General features: G+C 63.4%; 1 protein-coding gene across 17 annotated transcripts in view; it reads right to left on the minus strand.

The window, feature by feature from the left end:
• Positions 1-14,628, minus strand: part of COL7A1 (collagen type VII alpha 1 chain) — a 37,978-nt gene that overhangs the window by 11,751 nt on the left and 11,599 nt on the right. For 15 of the 17 annotated variants that reach the window (XM_038149536.1, XM_038149530.1, XM_038149542.1 and 12 more), the window contains exons 11-74: positions 13,874-13,993; positions 13,607-13,753; positions 13,323-13,439; positions 13,099-13,248; positions 12,766-12,894; positions 12,534-12,680; positions 12,246-12,371; positions 12,032-12,175; positions 11,825-11,950; positions 11,606-11,752; positions 11,403-11,531; positions 11,179-11,325; positions 10,900-11,019; positions 10,669-10,815; positions 10,455-10,591; positions 10,247-10,373; positions 10,025-10,168; positions 9,796-9,953; positions 9,653-9,694; positions 9,484-9,510; positions 9,324-9,368; positions 9,020-9,112; positions 8,646-8,717; positions 8,280-8,315; positions 8,152-8,205; positions 7,881-7,949; positions 7,677-7,790; positions 7,364-7,390; positions 7,169-7,222; positions 6,994-7,056; positions 6,812-6,871; positions 6,627-6,662; positions 6,447-6,491; positions 6,198-6,233; positions 6,044-6,088; positions 5,902-5,937; positions 5,794-5,820; positions 5,667-5,696; positions 5,439-5,510; positions 5,275-5,334; positions 5,131-5,166; positions 4,910-4,990; positions 4,749-4,784; positions 4,619-4,663; positions 4,462-4,533; positions 4,249-4,293; positions 4,117-4,143; positions 3,993-4,034; positions 3,299-3,379; positions 3,113-3,148; positions 2,978-3,013; positions 2,812-2,892; positions 2,589-2,624; positions 2,290-2,361; positions 2,038-2,082; positions 1,831-1,866; positions 1,649-1,684; positions 1,447-1,551; positions 1,259-1,294; positions 1,057-1,092; positions 840-887; positions 687-722; positions 386-517; positions 15-224 (exon numbers count right to left, since the gene is read on the minus strand). In XM_038149536.1, coding sequence (XP_038005464.1) covers positions 15-224; positions 386-517; positions 687-722; positions 840-887; positions 1,057-1,092; positions 1,259-1,294; positions 1,447-1,551; positions 1,649-1,684; positions 1,831-1,866; positions 2,038-2,082; positions 2,290-2,361; positions 2,589-2,624; positions 2,812-2,892; positions 2,978-3,013; positions 3,113-3,148; positions 3,299-3,379; positions 3,993-4,034; positions 4,117-4,143; positions 4,249-4,293; positions 4,462-4,533; positions 4,619-4,663; positions 4,749-4,784; positions 4,910-4,990; positions 5,131-5,166; positions 5,275-5,334; positions 5,439-5,510; positions 5,667-5,696; positions 5,794-5,820; positions 5,902-5,937; positions 6,044-6,088; positions 6,198-6,233; positions 6,447-6,491; positions 6,627-6,662; positions 6,812-6,871; positions 6,994-7,056; positions 7,169-7,222; positions 7,364-7,390; positions 7,677-7,790; positions 7,881-7,949; positions 8,152-8,205; positions 8,280-8,315; positions 8,646-8,717; positions 9,020-9,112; positions 9,324-9,368; positions 9,484-9,510; positions 9,653-9,694; positions 9,796-9,953; positions 10,025-10,168; positions 10,247-10,373; positions 10,455-10,591; positions 10,669-10,815; positions 10,900-11,019; positions 11,179-11,325; positions 11,403-11,531; positions 11,606-11,752; positions 11,825-11,950; positions 12,032-12,175; positions 12,246-12,371; positions 12,534-12,680; positions 12,766-12,894; positions 13,099-13,248; positions 13,323-13,439; positions 13,607-13,753; positions 13,874-13,993 — 5,051 coding nt within the window. The remainder of the gene's footprint in view (positions 1-14; positions 225-385; positions 518-686; positions 723-839; positions 888-1,056; positions 1,093-1,258; positions 1,295-1,446; positions 1,552-1,648; positions 1,685-1,830; positions 1,867-2,037; positions 2,083-2,289; positions 2,362-2,588; positions 2,625-2,811; positions 2,893-2,977; positions 3,014-3,112; positions 3,149-3,298; positions 3,380-3,992; positions 4,035-4,116; positions 4,144-4,248; positions 4,294-4,461; positions 4,534-4,618; positions 4,664-4,748; positions 4,785-4,909; positions 4,991-5,130; positions 5,167-5,274; positions 5,335-5,438; positions 5,511-5,666; positions 5,697-5,793; positions 5,821-5,901; positions 5,938-6,043; positions 6,089-6,197; positions 6,234-6,446; positions 6,492-6,626; positions 6,663-6,811; positions 6,872-6,993; positions 7,057-7,168; positions 7,223-7,363; positions 7,391-7,676; positions 7,791-7,880; positions 7,950-8,151; positions 8,206-8,279; positions 8,316-8,645; positions 8,718-9,019; positions 9,113-9,323; positions 9,369-9,483; positions 9,511-9,652; positions 9,695-9,795; positions 9,954-10,024; positions 10,169-10,246; positions 10,374-10,454; positions 10,592-10,668; positions 10,816-10,899; positions 11,020-11,178; positions 11,326-11,402; positions 11,532-11,605; positions 11,753-11,824; positions 11,951-12,031; positions 12,176-12,245; positions 12,372-12,533; positions 12,681-12,765; positions 12,895-13,098; positions 13,249-13,322; positions 13,440-13,606; positions 13,754-13,873; positions 13,994-14,628) is intronic. The other 2 variants (XM_038149531.1, XM_038149544.1) reach the window with 2 other exon arrangements.

The raw sequence follows: 14,628 nt of genomic DNA on the forward strand, positions 1-14,628 counted from the left end.
CCACACACACTCACCTTCTCGCCGGACCTCCCGGATTCCCCCAGCTCCCCAGCCCGGCCCGGCACCCCAGGAATGCCTGGCTTGCCAGGCTCCCCTGGCTGCCCAGGCGGGCCCTCGGGACCCCGCTCACCCACGGCCCGGCCCATGGGGCCCTGGGGGCCGGGGGTACCTGGGTCTCCCTTGTCACCTTTGGGTCCTCGCTCACCAGGGAAGCCTAAGGAGCCCTGCAAAACAAAAGCTATGCTGCCAGAGCCAGCCCTGAGGCGGGGCTGTGAGCCCTCCCCGAGCACCCAGGGCCGAGCCGGCTGCATGGACCCCCAGCCAGCCCAGAAAGCCGGAGCGGGGCAGAGTGCTGGGGCTTGGCATCGAGCCTGGCTCCACTCACCTCTCGGCCCGGGGGCCCCCTTTCTCCTGGATCCCCCCGACTGCCCTTCTGGCCCCGCAGCCTCTCGACCACCGGTGGAAACGAGTCTGAGCTCCCATCATAGGCACCCGTGAGCTCCTTCAGGGACGAAACCTGGGAACGAGGAGAGAGCTCAGGGCATAAATGGAACCCAGCTGAGGCAGCACCCCATAGTCCTGCCAACCCGTCCTAAACTGCTCAGATCCCCCACCACCTCCCATGCCCTCTTCCTGCTGCCATGTGGCAGGAAAAAGCCCCAGCCTGACAGTCAGGAAATACATACCTTGATGCCAAGCGCTTCCAGGCTACGTTCAATGTTCTGCAATAAAAAGACATTAAAAACAAAGTAGGTTCCCCCCACAGAGGCTGTGGATGGCTCTCTGTCCCCCAGGGCTGATGCTGCTGTCCCAGCACAGCAGGTAGGGCAGGGACTCACCACTGTAGTCCCAGGGTCTCCACGTGCTCCAGGGTTGCCAGGTCGCCCCTAGGTTTAGAGGAAAAGAGGGAATGAGAAGATGTACAGAGGTGCAGAAGAAGGGATGAGCAGTGCTCACCCTTGGAAGGTTTCAGAGTTAACACTTTGCTGCCTGGGCAGGGGCTGTGGTTGTGGCTGGGGTGCTCGTAGTTTGTCAGGCTCAGTGCTGGGTACTCACCGGCTCCCCTCGCAGTCCAGGCTCCCCTGGGTCCCCCTGAAACACAGCAAAAGGATCAAGGGGAGCCCAGCACCAGCTGCAGCACCAGGGTCCAGCCCTGTTATCTTGGGTGTGGGGACTTCTGCCAGGGACTTATTCCCTCTGGCATGTGGTCCCCCCCAGACCCTTGCCTTGGGGGACTGGGGGGCAGGAGCACACTTACCTTTGGTCCAGCCACCCCACGGAGGCCTGGGGAGCCCTAGAAGACATGGAGGTGACACAATAGCAGCCGGCCCCCCGGACACAGGGCAGTGCCCCGAGGGAGCCACGGATGGGGGTCCTGCCTGCCTCAGAGCATCTGGACTCCAGGGTCTGGTGCTGAGTGGCACCATGGGGTGGAGAACTACACACCTGGCCTGGGGGGCCAACCTGCCCTGGGACACCGGGGAGGCCAGGGGGGCCGAGGGGGCCTGGCACTCCTCTGTCCCCCTGCTCGCCCTTGGCACCGCTGCGGCCCTGCCGAGAGAGCAGTATCACCCCAGAGTCTGGGAGCCAGCTCTGGGCCTGATGGGGGCAGGTACCCAGCACACACTCCTCTTTGGGGAGCACTCACCTCTCTCCCAGGTAGTCCTGTATCACCTTTGTCTCCCTAACCAGGAGAGAAAGGAGTTGGAGGGATGCTGCCCCATCTACATGCCCCAGGATGGGGCTCCTGGTCTGGGCAGGGTGGAGCCACCAGGCTTGTGGGGGTCCCATGAGGACCACACAGGAGCCACCCGTGGATCTCCTCCTTACCTTTCTCCCATCCTCTCCTGGTGTCCCATCTTCTCCCTGGGAACAAAGACTGCCTGTCAACTATCTCAGTATGGGTACGAACTGGAGGATGGCTCAGAGCATGGGGATTCTTTGCCACATCCTCCCCTTGCCTTATGTTGTACTGGGGTCACTATCCCTCAGCATCCTGGGAGAACCCCAAAGTCAAGCCCTGTTTCCCCTACTCACATTCTTGCCATTCAGGCCAGGTTTGCCATCCTCACCGGGTTTGCCCTGGGAGGAAAAGAAAGGCAGTGAGGGAGGCCCCCAGGCTCTTCACCAGCCAGGGGCACCGGCAGCCAGGGGTGCCTGGGCCCCACTGGAGCCTCAAGGTGCACGGAAGGGGGAGCTGGGCACAGCCCCACCAGATGGATTCTGGTGGGATCCACAGAGGGCATGGGACAGGATGTGTCCCTGGGGTGCAGGCTGGCTGGTACTTACAGGCAGGCCAGGTGGTCCCAGGGGACCCACGGGGCCAGGTGGTCCCTGCTCCCCACGCAGCCCAGGCAGCCCCTGTAGGGAAAGGAGATGGTGGGAGCACAGGGCAGCAGGGCACCCATCTGCCACAGCCAGCCCTGGGAGCAGGGAGTGTCACTGGCAGTGGCACTCTGCTGGGGACAGGGGAGGGTCTTGCTGCACTGCCCTGCACCAAGAAGCATAGGACAGGACACTGGTCCCTTGCAAGTCTGATGGCCCCAGCAGGAACACAGCCTAAACCCGCCCTCTCCAGAGGTACTTACATCCCGGCCAGGGTCTCCCTGCTTTCCCGGGTCCCCCTGCAGACAAGGAGGAGGTGAGGACAGGGACATTCCTACCCTGCCAAAGGCCCCCCTCCAGAGCATCCCCAGCCTGGAGCACAGGGTGTCCAGGGGGACAGCTCCTCCCACGCCATCATCCCTCTGTCCCACAGCTCCCACCCGTGGCACCCAGCACAGACATTCCCCCAGCCTGGAGCACACTCACCCTCAGCCCAGCAGGCCCTGGGGGCCCAGGTTTGCCTTCCAGCCCGTTGCGGCCATCCAGCCCTGGTGGGCCACGGTCCCCCTGTGAGAGAGCAGGGAAGGATGGTTGGAGCTTTGGGGTGGGATGGGAGCGCTGAGGGGCAACCCTCAGCCCCTAGTCCTCTCACCTTCTCTCCTGGCAGGCCTCGGTCCCCAGGGTCGCCCTACAGGCCGGGAGAGAAGTGAGCATCATCTCCCATTAACAGGAGCTGCACAGGGCAGGGGTGCCCCATTCAGACCCCCATGGGAAAGGGGACACCTACCCGTGCTCCAGGGGGGCCACGGGGGCCCTCCACACCCTGCAAGAAAGAGAGACTCTCAGCAGTGGGGCAAGGGGGGATCCTGGCTGCTCTGCAGGCAGTCCCTGCACACCAGGACCCCCGGCTCTCCTGCAGAACATCACCCCTCATGCTGCCCCAGTTCCTCCCACACCAGGGCCCAGCACCTACCCTCTCTCCAGGCGCTCCAGGGGAGCCAGCATCACCCCGGGCACCCTTGGCACCGTCCTCGCCCGGGTCCCCAGGGTCTCCCTGCCAGGGAAGGGCACGGTGGTCAGAGGGTACTGTGCTGTACCAAGCCTGTGCCAGAATACACAGCGCTGGTGCTGTGTGGTTTAGGGGTGGGCTGAGAGGAATGCTCTCAAAATAAGAGGCACAGGCTGAAAAAGAGGTGGCTGGGCTCAGTGCAGCTCCTGCTGGGGCAGTGGGGGGCAGAGCGTGGCTGCAGAAGAAAGGCACCGAGCAGCACTGCTGAGCCACAGAGCCACAGCTGGGACACAGTGCCACCCAGCACAGGGCACAACCTGTGGCCAAAACTGTCCTGAGCCTGAGCTGGGTTGCAAAAGCAGAATGCCCAGAGTGTTGGGTGCTGCCATGGGATCCCTGTGGGGCTGGGGAGCCAGGAGGGCACCAGTTCCTTGGAAACCTCAGCCCTACAGGGCCTCCTCCCATCACGGGGCATGAGCATCAGCCCCTGTGACCCCGAGTTCCAGGTGCCTCTCAGTTGTGGGGCACATCAGCTGCACGTGGCAGAGGCTGCTTTGGGCAGGGAGGGCTTGATGAACAATCATCCCAGTGGCCAGGCAGAGCCCAGAGAACAGCAGAGGGTATCCCACCACCAGCATCCCAAGGACTCAGTCATTACCTTCTCACCCTTTCCCCCCACTCCTCCGAGCCCAACATCGACCTGTGGGGCAGAGAGGAGCTGTTGGAGCACACGGGGCTGGACACCAGCCCATGGGCAGGGACAAGAGGGAGGCAGAACTTACAGTTCGTCCTGGGGGTCCAGGAGGCCCCTGAAAGAAGGCAAGGGAAGCAGATTAAGGGAGCTGGCACAGCCCTGGGGAGGGCACAGCTGGCTCTGGGGTGGGGGGGCCACATGGGGCCCTGCCATCACTCACTGGGTCCCCGCGGTCACCCTTGCTCCCTGGTGCTCCAGGGCTGCCCTGCAGGAAAGAGGGATGGAGTCAGAGGGGAAGGGAATGGGGACCCGTGGGGTGTGGGATGGGGGATACCCCTGGGGTAAGGGTGGGTGCGGGGCAGTGAGCTGTGAGGGGTGGTGGGTGTCCATGGAGCAGTGGCACATACAAGGGTACATACAAAGGGATACTCACATTCCTGCCTTCAGGTCCTGGGTCCCCTAAGTCACCCTTCTCCCCGGGGGGGCCACGGTAGCCGGGAAGGCCCTGGGTGGACGGCAAAGGGAAGATGTGCATGAGCAGGAGGCCATGAGTCTCTCCTGCCCCGGGTGCCCAGCAGCCCTGCACTTACCCGGGGACCCCTGTCTCCAGGCTTGCCAGGCAGACCCGCTTCTCCCTGTGGGGAAAGAGGGGGTGAGTGGGGGGCAGTAGGAACAGGGGCAGAGGGAAGAGGGGCAGGGGTCCTGGGGACCCTCACTTACCGGGGTGCCTTCGTCACCTTTCTCTCCTCGCTCTCCCTGAGGCACAAATCAGTGGGCACCGGCCAGGAGAGAAAAGTACAAGTGACCAGCATCCCCCTGCTCCCTGCCAGCCCCCCTCTCCTCAGGGCCACAGTGCCCCACAGCCCCTTGTCCCACACTACCTCCTTGCCTCGCAGCCCGATCTGCCCAGGGGCGCCTGCCCGGCCCGGCTCCCCCTTCTCCCCTGGCTCTCCTGGGTCACCCTAGGCAAGGGAAGGGGCAACAGTCAGGACAGAGTCTGGGCAGCTGGGGAGAGAAGGGGCACAGCCTGCAGGAACAGCCCTCTAGAGCCGGACAGACAAACAGATGGACGGACAGATGAATGGAAGAGCAGTGACATCACCTTTGGGCCACTCCTGCCTGGGAGGCCAACGATGCCCTGGTTGTTGGAGAGGAAGAGCAGGTGTCACTGGGAAGCTCGGTGACCCCTTGCCAGGGGAGGGACCAGGGCCAGGAGCTGGTGGCCCCAGGGTGCCCCCAGACTCACCCGCTCGCCCTGCTCGCCTTTGGGGCCAGCTGGCCCGGGGATGCTCAGGCCAGGGGGACCCTAGACATGAAAGGACACAGCATGGAGCAACAGCACAGGCACCGTGAGTCTGGGGAAGGCTGGGCCAGGTGACCTGTGCTTTCTGTCCTCAAGGCAGTACTCACACGGGCACCTTTATCTCCTGTGTCACCTTTGGGGCCAGGAGGTCCTTCTGGTCCTGGGAAACCTCTGTCACCCTGGAGCAGACAAAATCAGCACCCCAAACCACCCATCTTTTCCCCCACTGCAGCTGTGGACCAGGCTTAGGACCAGGATGAGCCCAACTGTGCGATCCCCCTCCCCAGCCCACAGCCATGCCCAGAGGGTGGAGGGCACAGCTGGGCCAGGGTTACCTTCTCTCCAACAACAGCCACGCTGGGAGCCTGGAGGGGAAGCAGAGACCATGCTGGGCACTGCCCATGGCTCCCTGTCCTGGGGCTGGGGCAGGCAGAGGTGGAGCTGCTGGGCAGCATCACTTACTGGCCTGCCAGGTGGTCCTGGATCGCCCTGCAGAGAGACAGGTGTCACTGCCAGCCCCTTCCCCAACAGACTCCTGCCACCCCACTGGGACCCCCCCTTTGCCCTCACCTTCTCTCCTCGGGGGCCAGTCGGTCCTGGAGCTCCCTGTGGCAGGATTAGAGACCTCAGGGGGCTGGCAGTGCCTGGGAACGTGCACCCAGGGCATGGCAGCTCCTGGCTCCACAGCACCACGACCACTACCCTGACTCACCTCTCTGCCTGATGGCCCCGGGTGCCCTGGGGCTCCCATCTCACCCTGCAGGAGAGGAGGAAGAGGAAGGTGTGTGGGCATCCTGCCACCCTCTGCCAGCATGGCTGCTCCAGGGCAGAGCAGCATCACTCCACCACGCCACAGCTGCACCCACCTTCTCACCCTCTGGGCCCGGCACACCACGGTCTCCCTGCAGGCCAAAGCAGAGGAGGGTTTCAGGGAGCCTTCCTCCCTCTACATCTCACTGCCCCCACCCCACACACTGCCCCAGAGCTCTTCACGAGTCAGTCCCGAATCCCACGCAAGACCACTGGGTTGTGACAGCCATCATCAGGCACTGCCACCTCCAGGTCTCAGGGACACCAGGAGCGGCCAATGCCACTCTGCTTTGGCCCCCTCTCACCTTCTCGCCTGTCTCTCCCAGCTCGCCCGGTGCCCCACGCTCTCCCTGGTATAGGAGGAACAAAGGGTCAGGGGTAGCAGGACCTTGGGGGACATCTTGGGTCCTGGCACAGAGTCCAGAACCCCCTTCTCTCTGCCAAAGGCATGGCAAGAGTGTCCCCTCGGTCCCTGCACCACTCACCTTCCTGCCCTGCTCCCCCGGCGGTCCCCGAGGACCCTGCAGAGGAGAATGGAGAGGTTGTCACCTTTGGTTTGACAAGGCAAATGCCCAGGCTGCTCAAAGCAGGAGTGCTCAAGCGTGCCCTCGGGGCCTGGCTCTCGGCATGGCCAGCTCCTGCCTGCCTCGCCTTCTCTCAGGAAACTCACCCTGTCTCCTGGGTCCCCGGGGCGGCCAGGTGACCCTGGGAAACCTTCCGTGCCATCACCCTGGGGATTTGGGAAAGTGATAGCCGTGCTCATGACACGGGGATGCCCATTAGATGGGAATCCTCGCTGGAGAGTGGTGTGAGGTCCTGCCCCAGTGGGGGGCATCCCTGCCACCTTCTTACCTTCTCTCCTTTCAGGCCAGGGGGCCCAGCAGGTCCACGAGGCCCAGGGTCCCCAGGGAGCCCCTGCAAGAGAGAAAACCTCAGCCCCTGGGGATGCAACTCAGCCCTGGGCACACACAGCCACTGCAGCCCTGATCCCCTCTGCCAACCCTGTTGGCCTGGGGGCTCAACTCACTGGGGGTCCAGGGTCCCCTCGAGGTACTGCCCCGTCTAGGAATCCAGGAGGGCCCTGCAGAGAGAAGGGTCAGCTCCTGTGTGGTTGCCCTGAGGGCTCAGTCCTCCCCAGCACTGAGGGGCTGCAGTGCCCTGGGACACTCAAGGAACTCCATCCAGTAGGGTAGAGGAGTCAGGGAAATGCACAGCCACTCACCCTTTCCCCTCGGTCACCCTTTTCTCCCTGCAAGGGTGAAAAAAGCAAATAAGGGCCGTTCTGGGCTGTTCCCATGCCCTCCTTGAACAGAAGAGGAACATGCTGGGTAGAGCCCACCATCAGTAGCATTAGGGTATGTGCATGCCCAGGGCCTCTCCCCACGCCACCCAGGGCCAGCAGCAGCTCAGGCACGAGCATCTGTGTGCAGGCACAGCCCACGAGCAGGGCCAGGAGGGGTCCACGGGGATGGCTGCTCCCCCATCCCTCTGCCCTCCATCCCCCAGCCTTCCCCATGCAGCAGCGGGGGATGTACCTTCACAAACTCTCCGGGAGGTCCTGGTAGCCCCATGGGTCCGAGCGGACCAGGGGGGCCTGGATCACCAAGAGGGCCCCGTGGGCCAGGGATCCCAGGTGAGCCAGGGCTGCCCTGGAGGACAGAGGGGCTCCATCAGCTGAGGCTGAGGTGTGGGCTGGGGTGCTGGCAGAGACCCCTTCACATGCGTATTCCCACACCTACCGGCACACCCGGCTCCCCTTTCTGGCCTGGCAGCCCCTGTTCTCCATCCGTGATCACCCTGGGCTCTCCCTGCATGAGCAGGGGGAGGAAAAGTCAGTGATCACATGTGCCACATGTGCCCTGTTGTGGCCACAGCGCCACAAGGCCAGGAGTCTGGCAGGGAGATGAGGAGACCCTGGGGCCAGGAGATGCCAGGCACCAAGCTGTGCCCACCAGGGTCCCCAGTGCTCCCCAGGGACCCCTGTGGGGCAGCCCCCTGTCCATCACCTACCGGTTCACCTTTCTCCCCCTTTGGGCCAGTAAGTCCCATGGGCCCACGTGTCCCCTGGGAGGGAAAGATGAGAATGAGAGGGGGTGTTGGGTGTGAGAAGGGTTGGGGACGGTTGGGGCCATACTCACAGGATCCCCTCGAGGACCAGGGATGCCCTGGATGCCCTAGAAAACAACAGCTCAGGAGGTGAACACATCCCTGCTAGCTAGGGGAGTGAGGATGGGATGAGATGGAATGGCATGGCATGGCATGGCATGGCATGGCATGGCATGGCATGGCATGGCATGGCATGGCATGGTGTCTCATCTCCAGCCAAAGCAAGGCTAGACAGTACACTTTGCTGGGGATACACACCCAGGAGACAGCAGTGACCCTGCCAGCTGCTGAGACTCCCCCAGTGCAGGGAACAGGGAAGCAGAGGCTGGCTCAGGGAGCAGGCAGGATGATGGAGAGCCCACTGTGCAGCAGCAAAGCCAAGGGACACCCTTACTCACCGGCTGCCCAGGTGATCCAGGATTCCCAGGACGCCCAGGGCTTCCTGGTGCCCCAACAGCTCCAGGAAATCCCTGCAGGACAGAGGAGCATCATGCCATCATCTGGTGTACCCCAGCAGTGCCAGACTCCTTCAGTGCCCCAGGCACTGCTGGTCCCAGCCCTGGGAGCTCAGGGCAGTCCCAAGGCAGAGCTGGGTTCCAGGGTGCCTTTCCAGTGCCCCAGTGTGGGGCTGGACTGGGGTTCTTCAGTGGGATTTCCCCTCCAGCATAGTTGTGGAGACCAAAGGGACAAAGGACAGTGAGAGGCCCCATGGAGCCAGGTCACTGTGTCCAGGGCTCCTGGGGTGCCTAGGTGAAGGGCCAGAGGTACTCACCCTGTCCCCCTTCTTGCCTGGACCCTCGGCACTCTCTCCTGGGGGACCCTGCGGCCCTGGAGGTCCTGGAGAGCCAGGAAGCCCATGGCGACCCTGGAGACGCAGGGGAGAGGACAGGCTGGGTGGCAGGTGGTGGTCAAGAAGTGTTGCCAGTGTACCCCTCTAGCAAGAGCTGGACAGGTCCTTGGCCCACACCCACCCACTGGCAGGACAAAGGGACAAAGAAACATGAGGACATGAGGACCATGACACTGCCCTCTCCAGGGAGCTGCTCCTCTTATGCCCCCCTCCATCAGGTTATTACCGGCTGCCCAGGGAGACCTGGTGGTCCTGTACGTCCTTGCAGTCCCTGCAGAGACAGAGCCAGTAGTGAGTATCCCCTGTGAGCTGATGTTAGCATGGTTTGGGAGATGCAAACCTCCCAAAGCCACCAGCTGGTGGCGAGGTGTCACCAAAGCACTCACTGCCTCACCGCGGTCTCCCTTCTCGCCCTGCAAGGGGACAGAGGGAAGGGCTTAGGGGCTGGCACTCTTGTGCTTAACTCCCCACTGGGCTTCTGCTGTCAGCAACTAGGGGTCCCTGACCCATGCTGAGCACCTGTGGCACAGCACGGCACAGCCTTGAGATGCTCACCTTGGGGCACTTCACAGTGCAGGGCTTTGGCTTTGGCGCCGGCTGGCAAGAAAAGATAAGCCTGTGTGAACCCAGGGATCAGAGACCCCTTGACTTACAAGGGCTGCTCCCCCTCCACACCCCTGAGTCACTCAGGCCCTTACCCTGGTGGAGATGATGGTGCAGAGGTCATCGGTGAGCTCTCCCTCCAGCTCTGCCAGGTCGCTGCCATGGTAGATGTACCGTGGGTCCTCACTGGTGACCATGCGCAGGAGCTGCTCGCGGTCCGCGCCCTCCATGCCCACTGCCAGCACCTGGACCCCTGAGCAGAGAGCACCCTCAGCACCCCACAGAAGTCCCTGCACACCCTGATGAGACCCTATTAATCCTCACCCCCAGCCTTGACATCCCTGGCCGCAGTGATGGCATCATCCCCAGAGGGGCTGTCAGCCAGAACCACCAGCACTGCTGGCACCCCGGCACGGCGCCCTGCGCCAGGACTCAGCAGGTAGGTCCTGGCAAAGGTCATGGCTGCCCCTAGAGAGGGAGAAGGAAGAAGGGACAGTCAGCAGGATCCCAGGAACCACTGCCCCAGCTCCTAGCGCCGCCCCTCACCGATGGCGTTGCCGCTGGGCTCCTCATAGCGCATGGCACGGATCTGCTCCAGCACGGTGGGCAGGTCGCTGGAGCGGTTGAGGAGCAGCCAGGGTAGGCTGCGGTAGCTGTATGTGGCCAGGGCCACCTGCAAGGGTGCAGGGGAGCAAGTGGGCACCACGGCCCACCCACGACCCCCCGTGGCCCCAGTGCTGTGGCAGCAGCCTACCTGTGTGCCCTCAGGGCCCAGGCGCCCCAGGGCGGACACGGTGTTGGAGAGGAGGGTGCGGACAGCGTTGGCACCAGCGGAGCTGTTGCGGGTGCCGTGTACTAGAAAGACCACGTCACCGAGGGCATCCCTGCAGACTGCAGGATGGGAAGGGGTGAAGCCACCACCAGAGTGGAGACAAGCCCGGCTCACCCCTGCAGGGACCCCACAGTACCTGTGCGCTCACTGACGGACACCTCGGCGCCTGGCGTGCTCCCCAGGAGTGGCCGGAGGGTGAAGGTGTAGCGCCGGCCCAGGCGCAGCCCAGAGACCTGCTGGGAGCTGGCAGTGCTGGGCAGCGTCCGCCCCTTCTCCCCACCAGCTGCCACCCAGGGCACAGTCAGAGGGATCAGCAAGCCCCTGCGGGGATGCTGCCCACCGTCCTGGGGCCACCCTCTTGTCTCACCTGCGGGAGGGCTCCAGGAGAGGACATAGCCAGAGGCACCAGGGACTGGGGTCCAGGTGAGAGTCACCGAATCCCTCTGCACCTCCGTCACCCTCAGGCTGGTGATGCGGCTTGGGGCAGCTACCAAGGGGAAGGAAAGCGTGTCCCAGCTCCATGGGGCAGCCCCCAACGTGCTCCCTCCCCAGCCCCATGCTGGGACAGTCCGTCCCTGGGTGCCCCTCTGGGCTCAAGCCATGTGTCAGGGAGCTCATGCTGCCTTGGCCCCAGGCAGTCCCTTACTGGTGATGGCAGTGATGGTGGCGGGCTCGCTCTCCCGGCTGCCAGCCAGGCTGGTGATGCTGATGTGGTAGTGCCGGCCCGGTTCCAGTCCCGACAGAGAATAAGAGCTGGAGGTGGCTAGGAGCTGCTGGCTGTGCTGGGGCCCCCCTGCAGGGGCAGAGAGGGGTGAGGGGGTACGGGTGGGGGCTGTCAGGGGTGCAGTGGTTCCAGCCAGCTCTGCTTACCTTCAGCCAGGCGCCAGAACAGACGGTAGCCAGTGCTGCCAGCCACTGGCAGCCAGGTCAGGCGCAGGTGGTGCTCCGAGGCCTCGGTCACCTGGAAGCCACTGACGGGGCGTAGGGGGACTGCCTCTGCTGCAGACGGGCAGCATCAGGGGCAGAAGTGCTCAGTGCCACCCTGGGGTGATGCCCCCTGCCCCAGCACTCACGGGTGGTGACGACAACAGAGACGGGGTTGCCTTCGCGGTTGCCAATGAGTGCCGTCACCTTCACAGTGTAGGAGACGCCTCCCTCCAGGTTGGGGATGTCAAAGGAGTTGGTGTGGCCAGGAACTCGCCGGCTATTCTCCGAACCCCCTGCCAAGGACGGTGGCATCAGGCCCCCCGCTGCTGCCCTCACAGCCCACCCCCATCCCCACCCCACAGTACCGTCCCTGCGGCTCCACACCACACGGTAGGCAGTGGCTCCCGGCACACCAACCCAAGTGACACGGGCAACATTGCTCCTGGATGCCTGCACCTCCAGCTGGGTCACCTTCCCCACCTGCTCTGGCACTGTGACACCAAGAGGGCCACTGTCACTCCGGGTCACAGCCAATGGCACCAGACAGCACTGTCAGGCAGGGGTCACCTCACCTATCCGTCCCGTGGCAGTGACAGGGCTGCCCTCGCGGCCATCCACAATGGCTGAGACACTGACGGTGTAGACAATGTTGGCTCGCAGCCCATCGATGGTGAAGGTGGTGGGGTCAGCAGGGAGGAAGCGGGATTTCTTCAGACCTAAGGGATGGCTGGGATAGGAAGGGCTCCAAGCGCTGCTGCCACAGCATCCCATGGTCCATACACTCACCGTCACTGCCTTGCCACGTCAGCAGGTAGCCCCCGGCACCTGGTAGCCCTCGCCAGGTGACCCGCAGCTGGCTGGGACCGGCCTCCATCACCCGCAGATCCGAAATGCTGCCCACCTCTGGATACTCTTCACCACCCCAAAACACCACAGCATCACCGTGGGGAGTCCAAAGGGACCCCACAGCCGAGCTGCCATCCCAAGAGGTTGCAGGGGATAGAGACAGCTGCACGCCACAGTGGGAATATGCAATACCAGAACTCCTGGCACCAAACCCTGGTGTAGACTTACTGAGGCGGACGGTGAGCGTGGCAGCACTGCCCTCCCGGCTGCCTGCTAGTGCCGAGACACGCACCAGGTAGGGGATGCCCTCGCGGAGGTCACCAAGCTCCAGCCCCGTCTGGCTGCCTGGGATGCGCCTCGTCCTCTCCGTGCCATCTGCCAGGAGGAGGGCAGTGCAGTGGCTTGGAGTCAGCTGGTCAGGATCCCCCAGGTGCCACCCTGGCCCTGCCCACAGACTCACCCTGGTTGTTGCGCACCACCACTTTGTACTCGGTGGCACCGGGGACACCGGTCCAGCTCAGCCGTACCCACCTGCCCGATTCTTCAACGAGCCGCAGGTCTGACACAGCACCCACGGGTGCCTCCACGCCTGTGAGGGGACAGGCAAGGCACAGCTGGAGTGGCACAGCCTGGACAGCACTGCCCCCATACCCATCCTGGGCTGTGACCAGACAGCTGGGGGTTCTCATGGCCGAGGCAGTCCTCAGGCTGAGCAATGCCCATTGGGGCATCCCTCTATGCCAAAGGCTTGGTACGCTGGGGGACAACTCAGGGGACCCACAGTAGCACTGACCTGTCTGAAAGGTGGTGACAGGGGTGGCCACCTCCCCACCATCATAGAGTGTGTAGAGGGTGATGCGGTACTCGGTGCCTGGCTTCAGCCCCGTCAGCTGGTAAGTATTGGTGCTGCTGGGGAGAGACACTGTTCTGGGGGGCTCTGGTCCTGCAGGAAGGGAAGGATCACAGCCAGCTGCTGGCATGGAGGGCCCACAGGGGCAACAGGCACCCTGAGCCTACCTGTGGCTCTCTTCCACTCCAGACGGTAGCCGCGAGCATCACGGGCACTGGTCCAGAGCACTTGGATGGATGTGGGGCCGAGGATGTTGGTCTGCAGCATCTGGTCTGTACCTGCCTCTGCAAGAGGGACCCCATGGGCCAGGGTACCTTGTGCCACCCTGCTGCCAGCCACCCAGCCCACGTCTCTGGTCCCCACACACGGCAAGGATAGGGGCTATGAGGGCTGGTCCCTGCCCCCTCCCATGCACAGCAGCAGGATGGCATCAGCTGTACCCAACACCTACCTGTCCTCTGCCGCACAGTGGCTGTGGGCCCCTCCAGCTGCCTGAAGAGTGGGGCCACCGTCACCACATAGTCGGTGTTGGGCTGCAGCCCCACCAATGCATGTGACATCTGCCCGGCATCCAGGTCCACCCTGTGCCTGTCCTGCCCTGTGGGAGCCAGTGCAGCGGTCCCTTGGGGAGGTCAGGCAGCAGGTGCCCCCAGCTCCCTCCTGTCCTTCCTCAGGGGCCACCAGCAGAAGGGGCACAAGCTCTGGGAGAGGCACCTACCTGTGCGGGTTGCCCAGGAGAGCCGGTAGCCGGTCGCACCGCTGACAGACTGCCAGGCCAGCAGCATGCTCTGTGCCGACACGTTGTGGACAGTCAAGTGCTGCACGCCCACCAGGTGCCCTGTGGAAATGAGGTGAATGTCCATCTCCCCCATGAGAATGGGGCAGGGGGCAGCAGGAAGCACCTTCACCTGCAAACCGCTGTCCCCAGGAAGCCCCCTTGCCCCTGCTCACGGGTGCTAACCACACTGAGGTCACTGAGTGCAGCCCGCGCTCAGGCGGCTCCTTCAAAGCATCAAACTGTGCAAAATAGAGCTCAAATGTCTTCCTCTTAATGCCTTAAATACTTTCTGTGGGTTAAGACTGCCTGGGGCAGCTGAAGGAATTGGTTTGCCAAAATCTGATGCTTGCAAAGGTGTTGCCCTGGGGCCTCACCCCCATTCCTACCCAGAGATGCTTTCCGACAGCCTCTGCCCTGGTGGAAACCACACTTTCCTCCCACAGAGCACTGTACTCAAACCCTGCATTATTTCACTCAACATTTTTTACGTCATGGGAGGAAAGCTCTGGTGGATACACTCCCAGAAGGCTGCAAAGGAAATTGGGAGCACACGGTGCTGCATCCTGTCCTGGGAGCAACTTTTGGGGCCCAGAGCATCACCTTGTAGCCATGCTCACCTGCATCCCCATCCCACCCCCACAGGCAGCAACGGGCCAGGCAGCAGAATTCCAATGGGGCACAGTGATTGGAGGGGG

Source organism: Motacilla alba, chromosome 12 (genome assembly GCF_015832195.1).
Source record: "Motacilla alba alba isolate MOTALB_02 chromosome 12, Motacilla_alba_V1.0_pri, whole genome shotgun sequence".
In the NCBI taxonomy this organism is placed as follows: domain Eukaryota; kingdom Metazoa; phylum Chordata; class Aves; order Passeriformes; family Motacillidae; genus Motacilla; species Motacilla alba.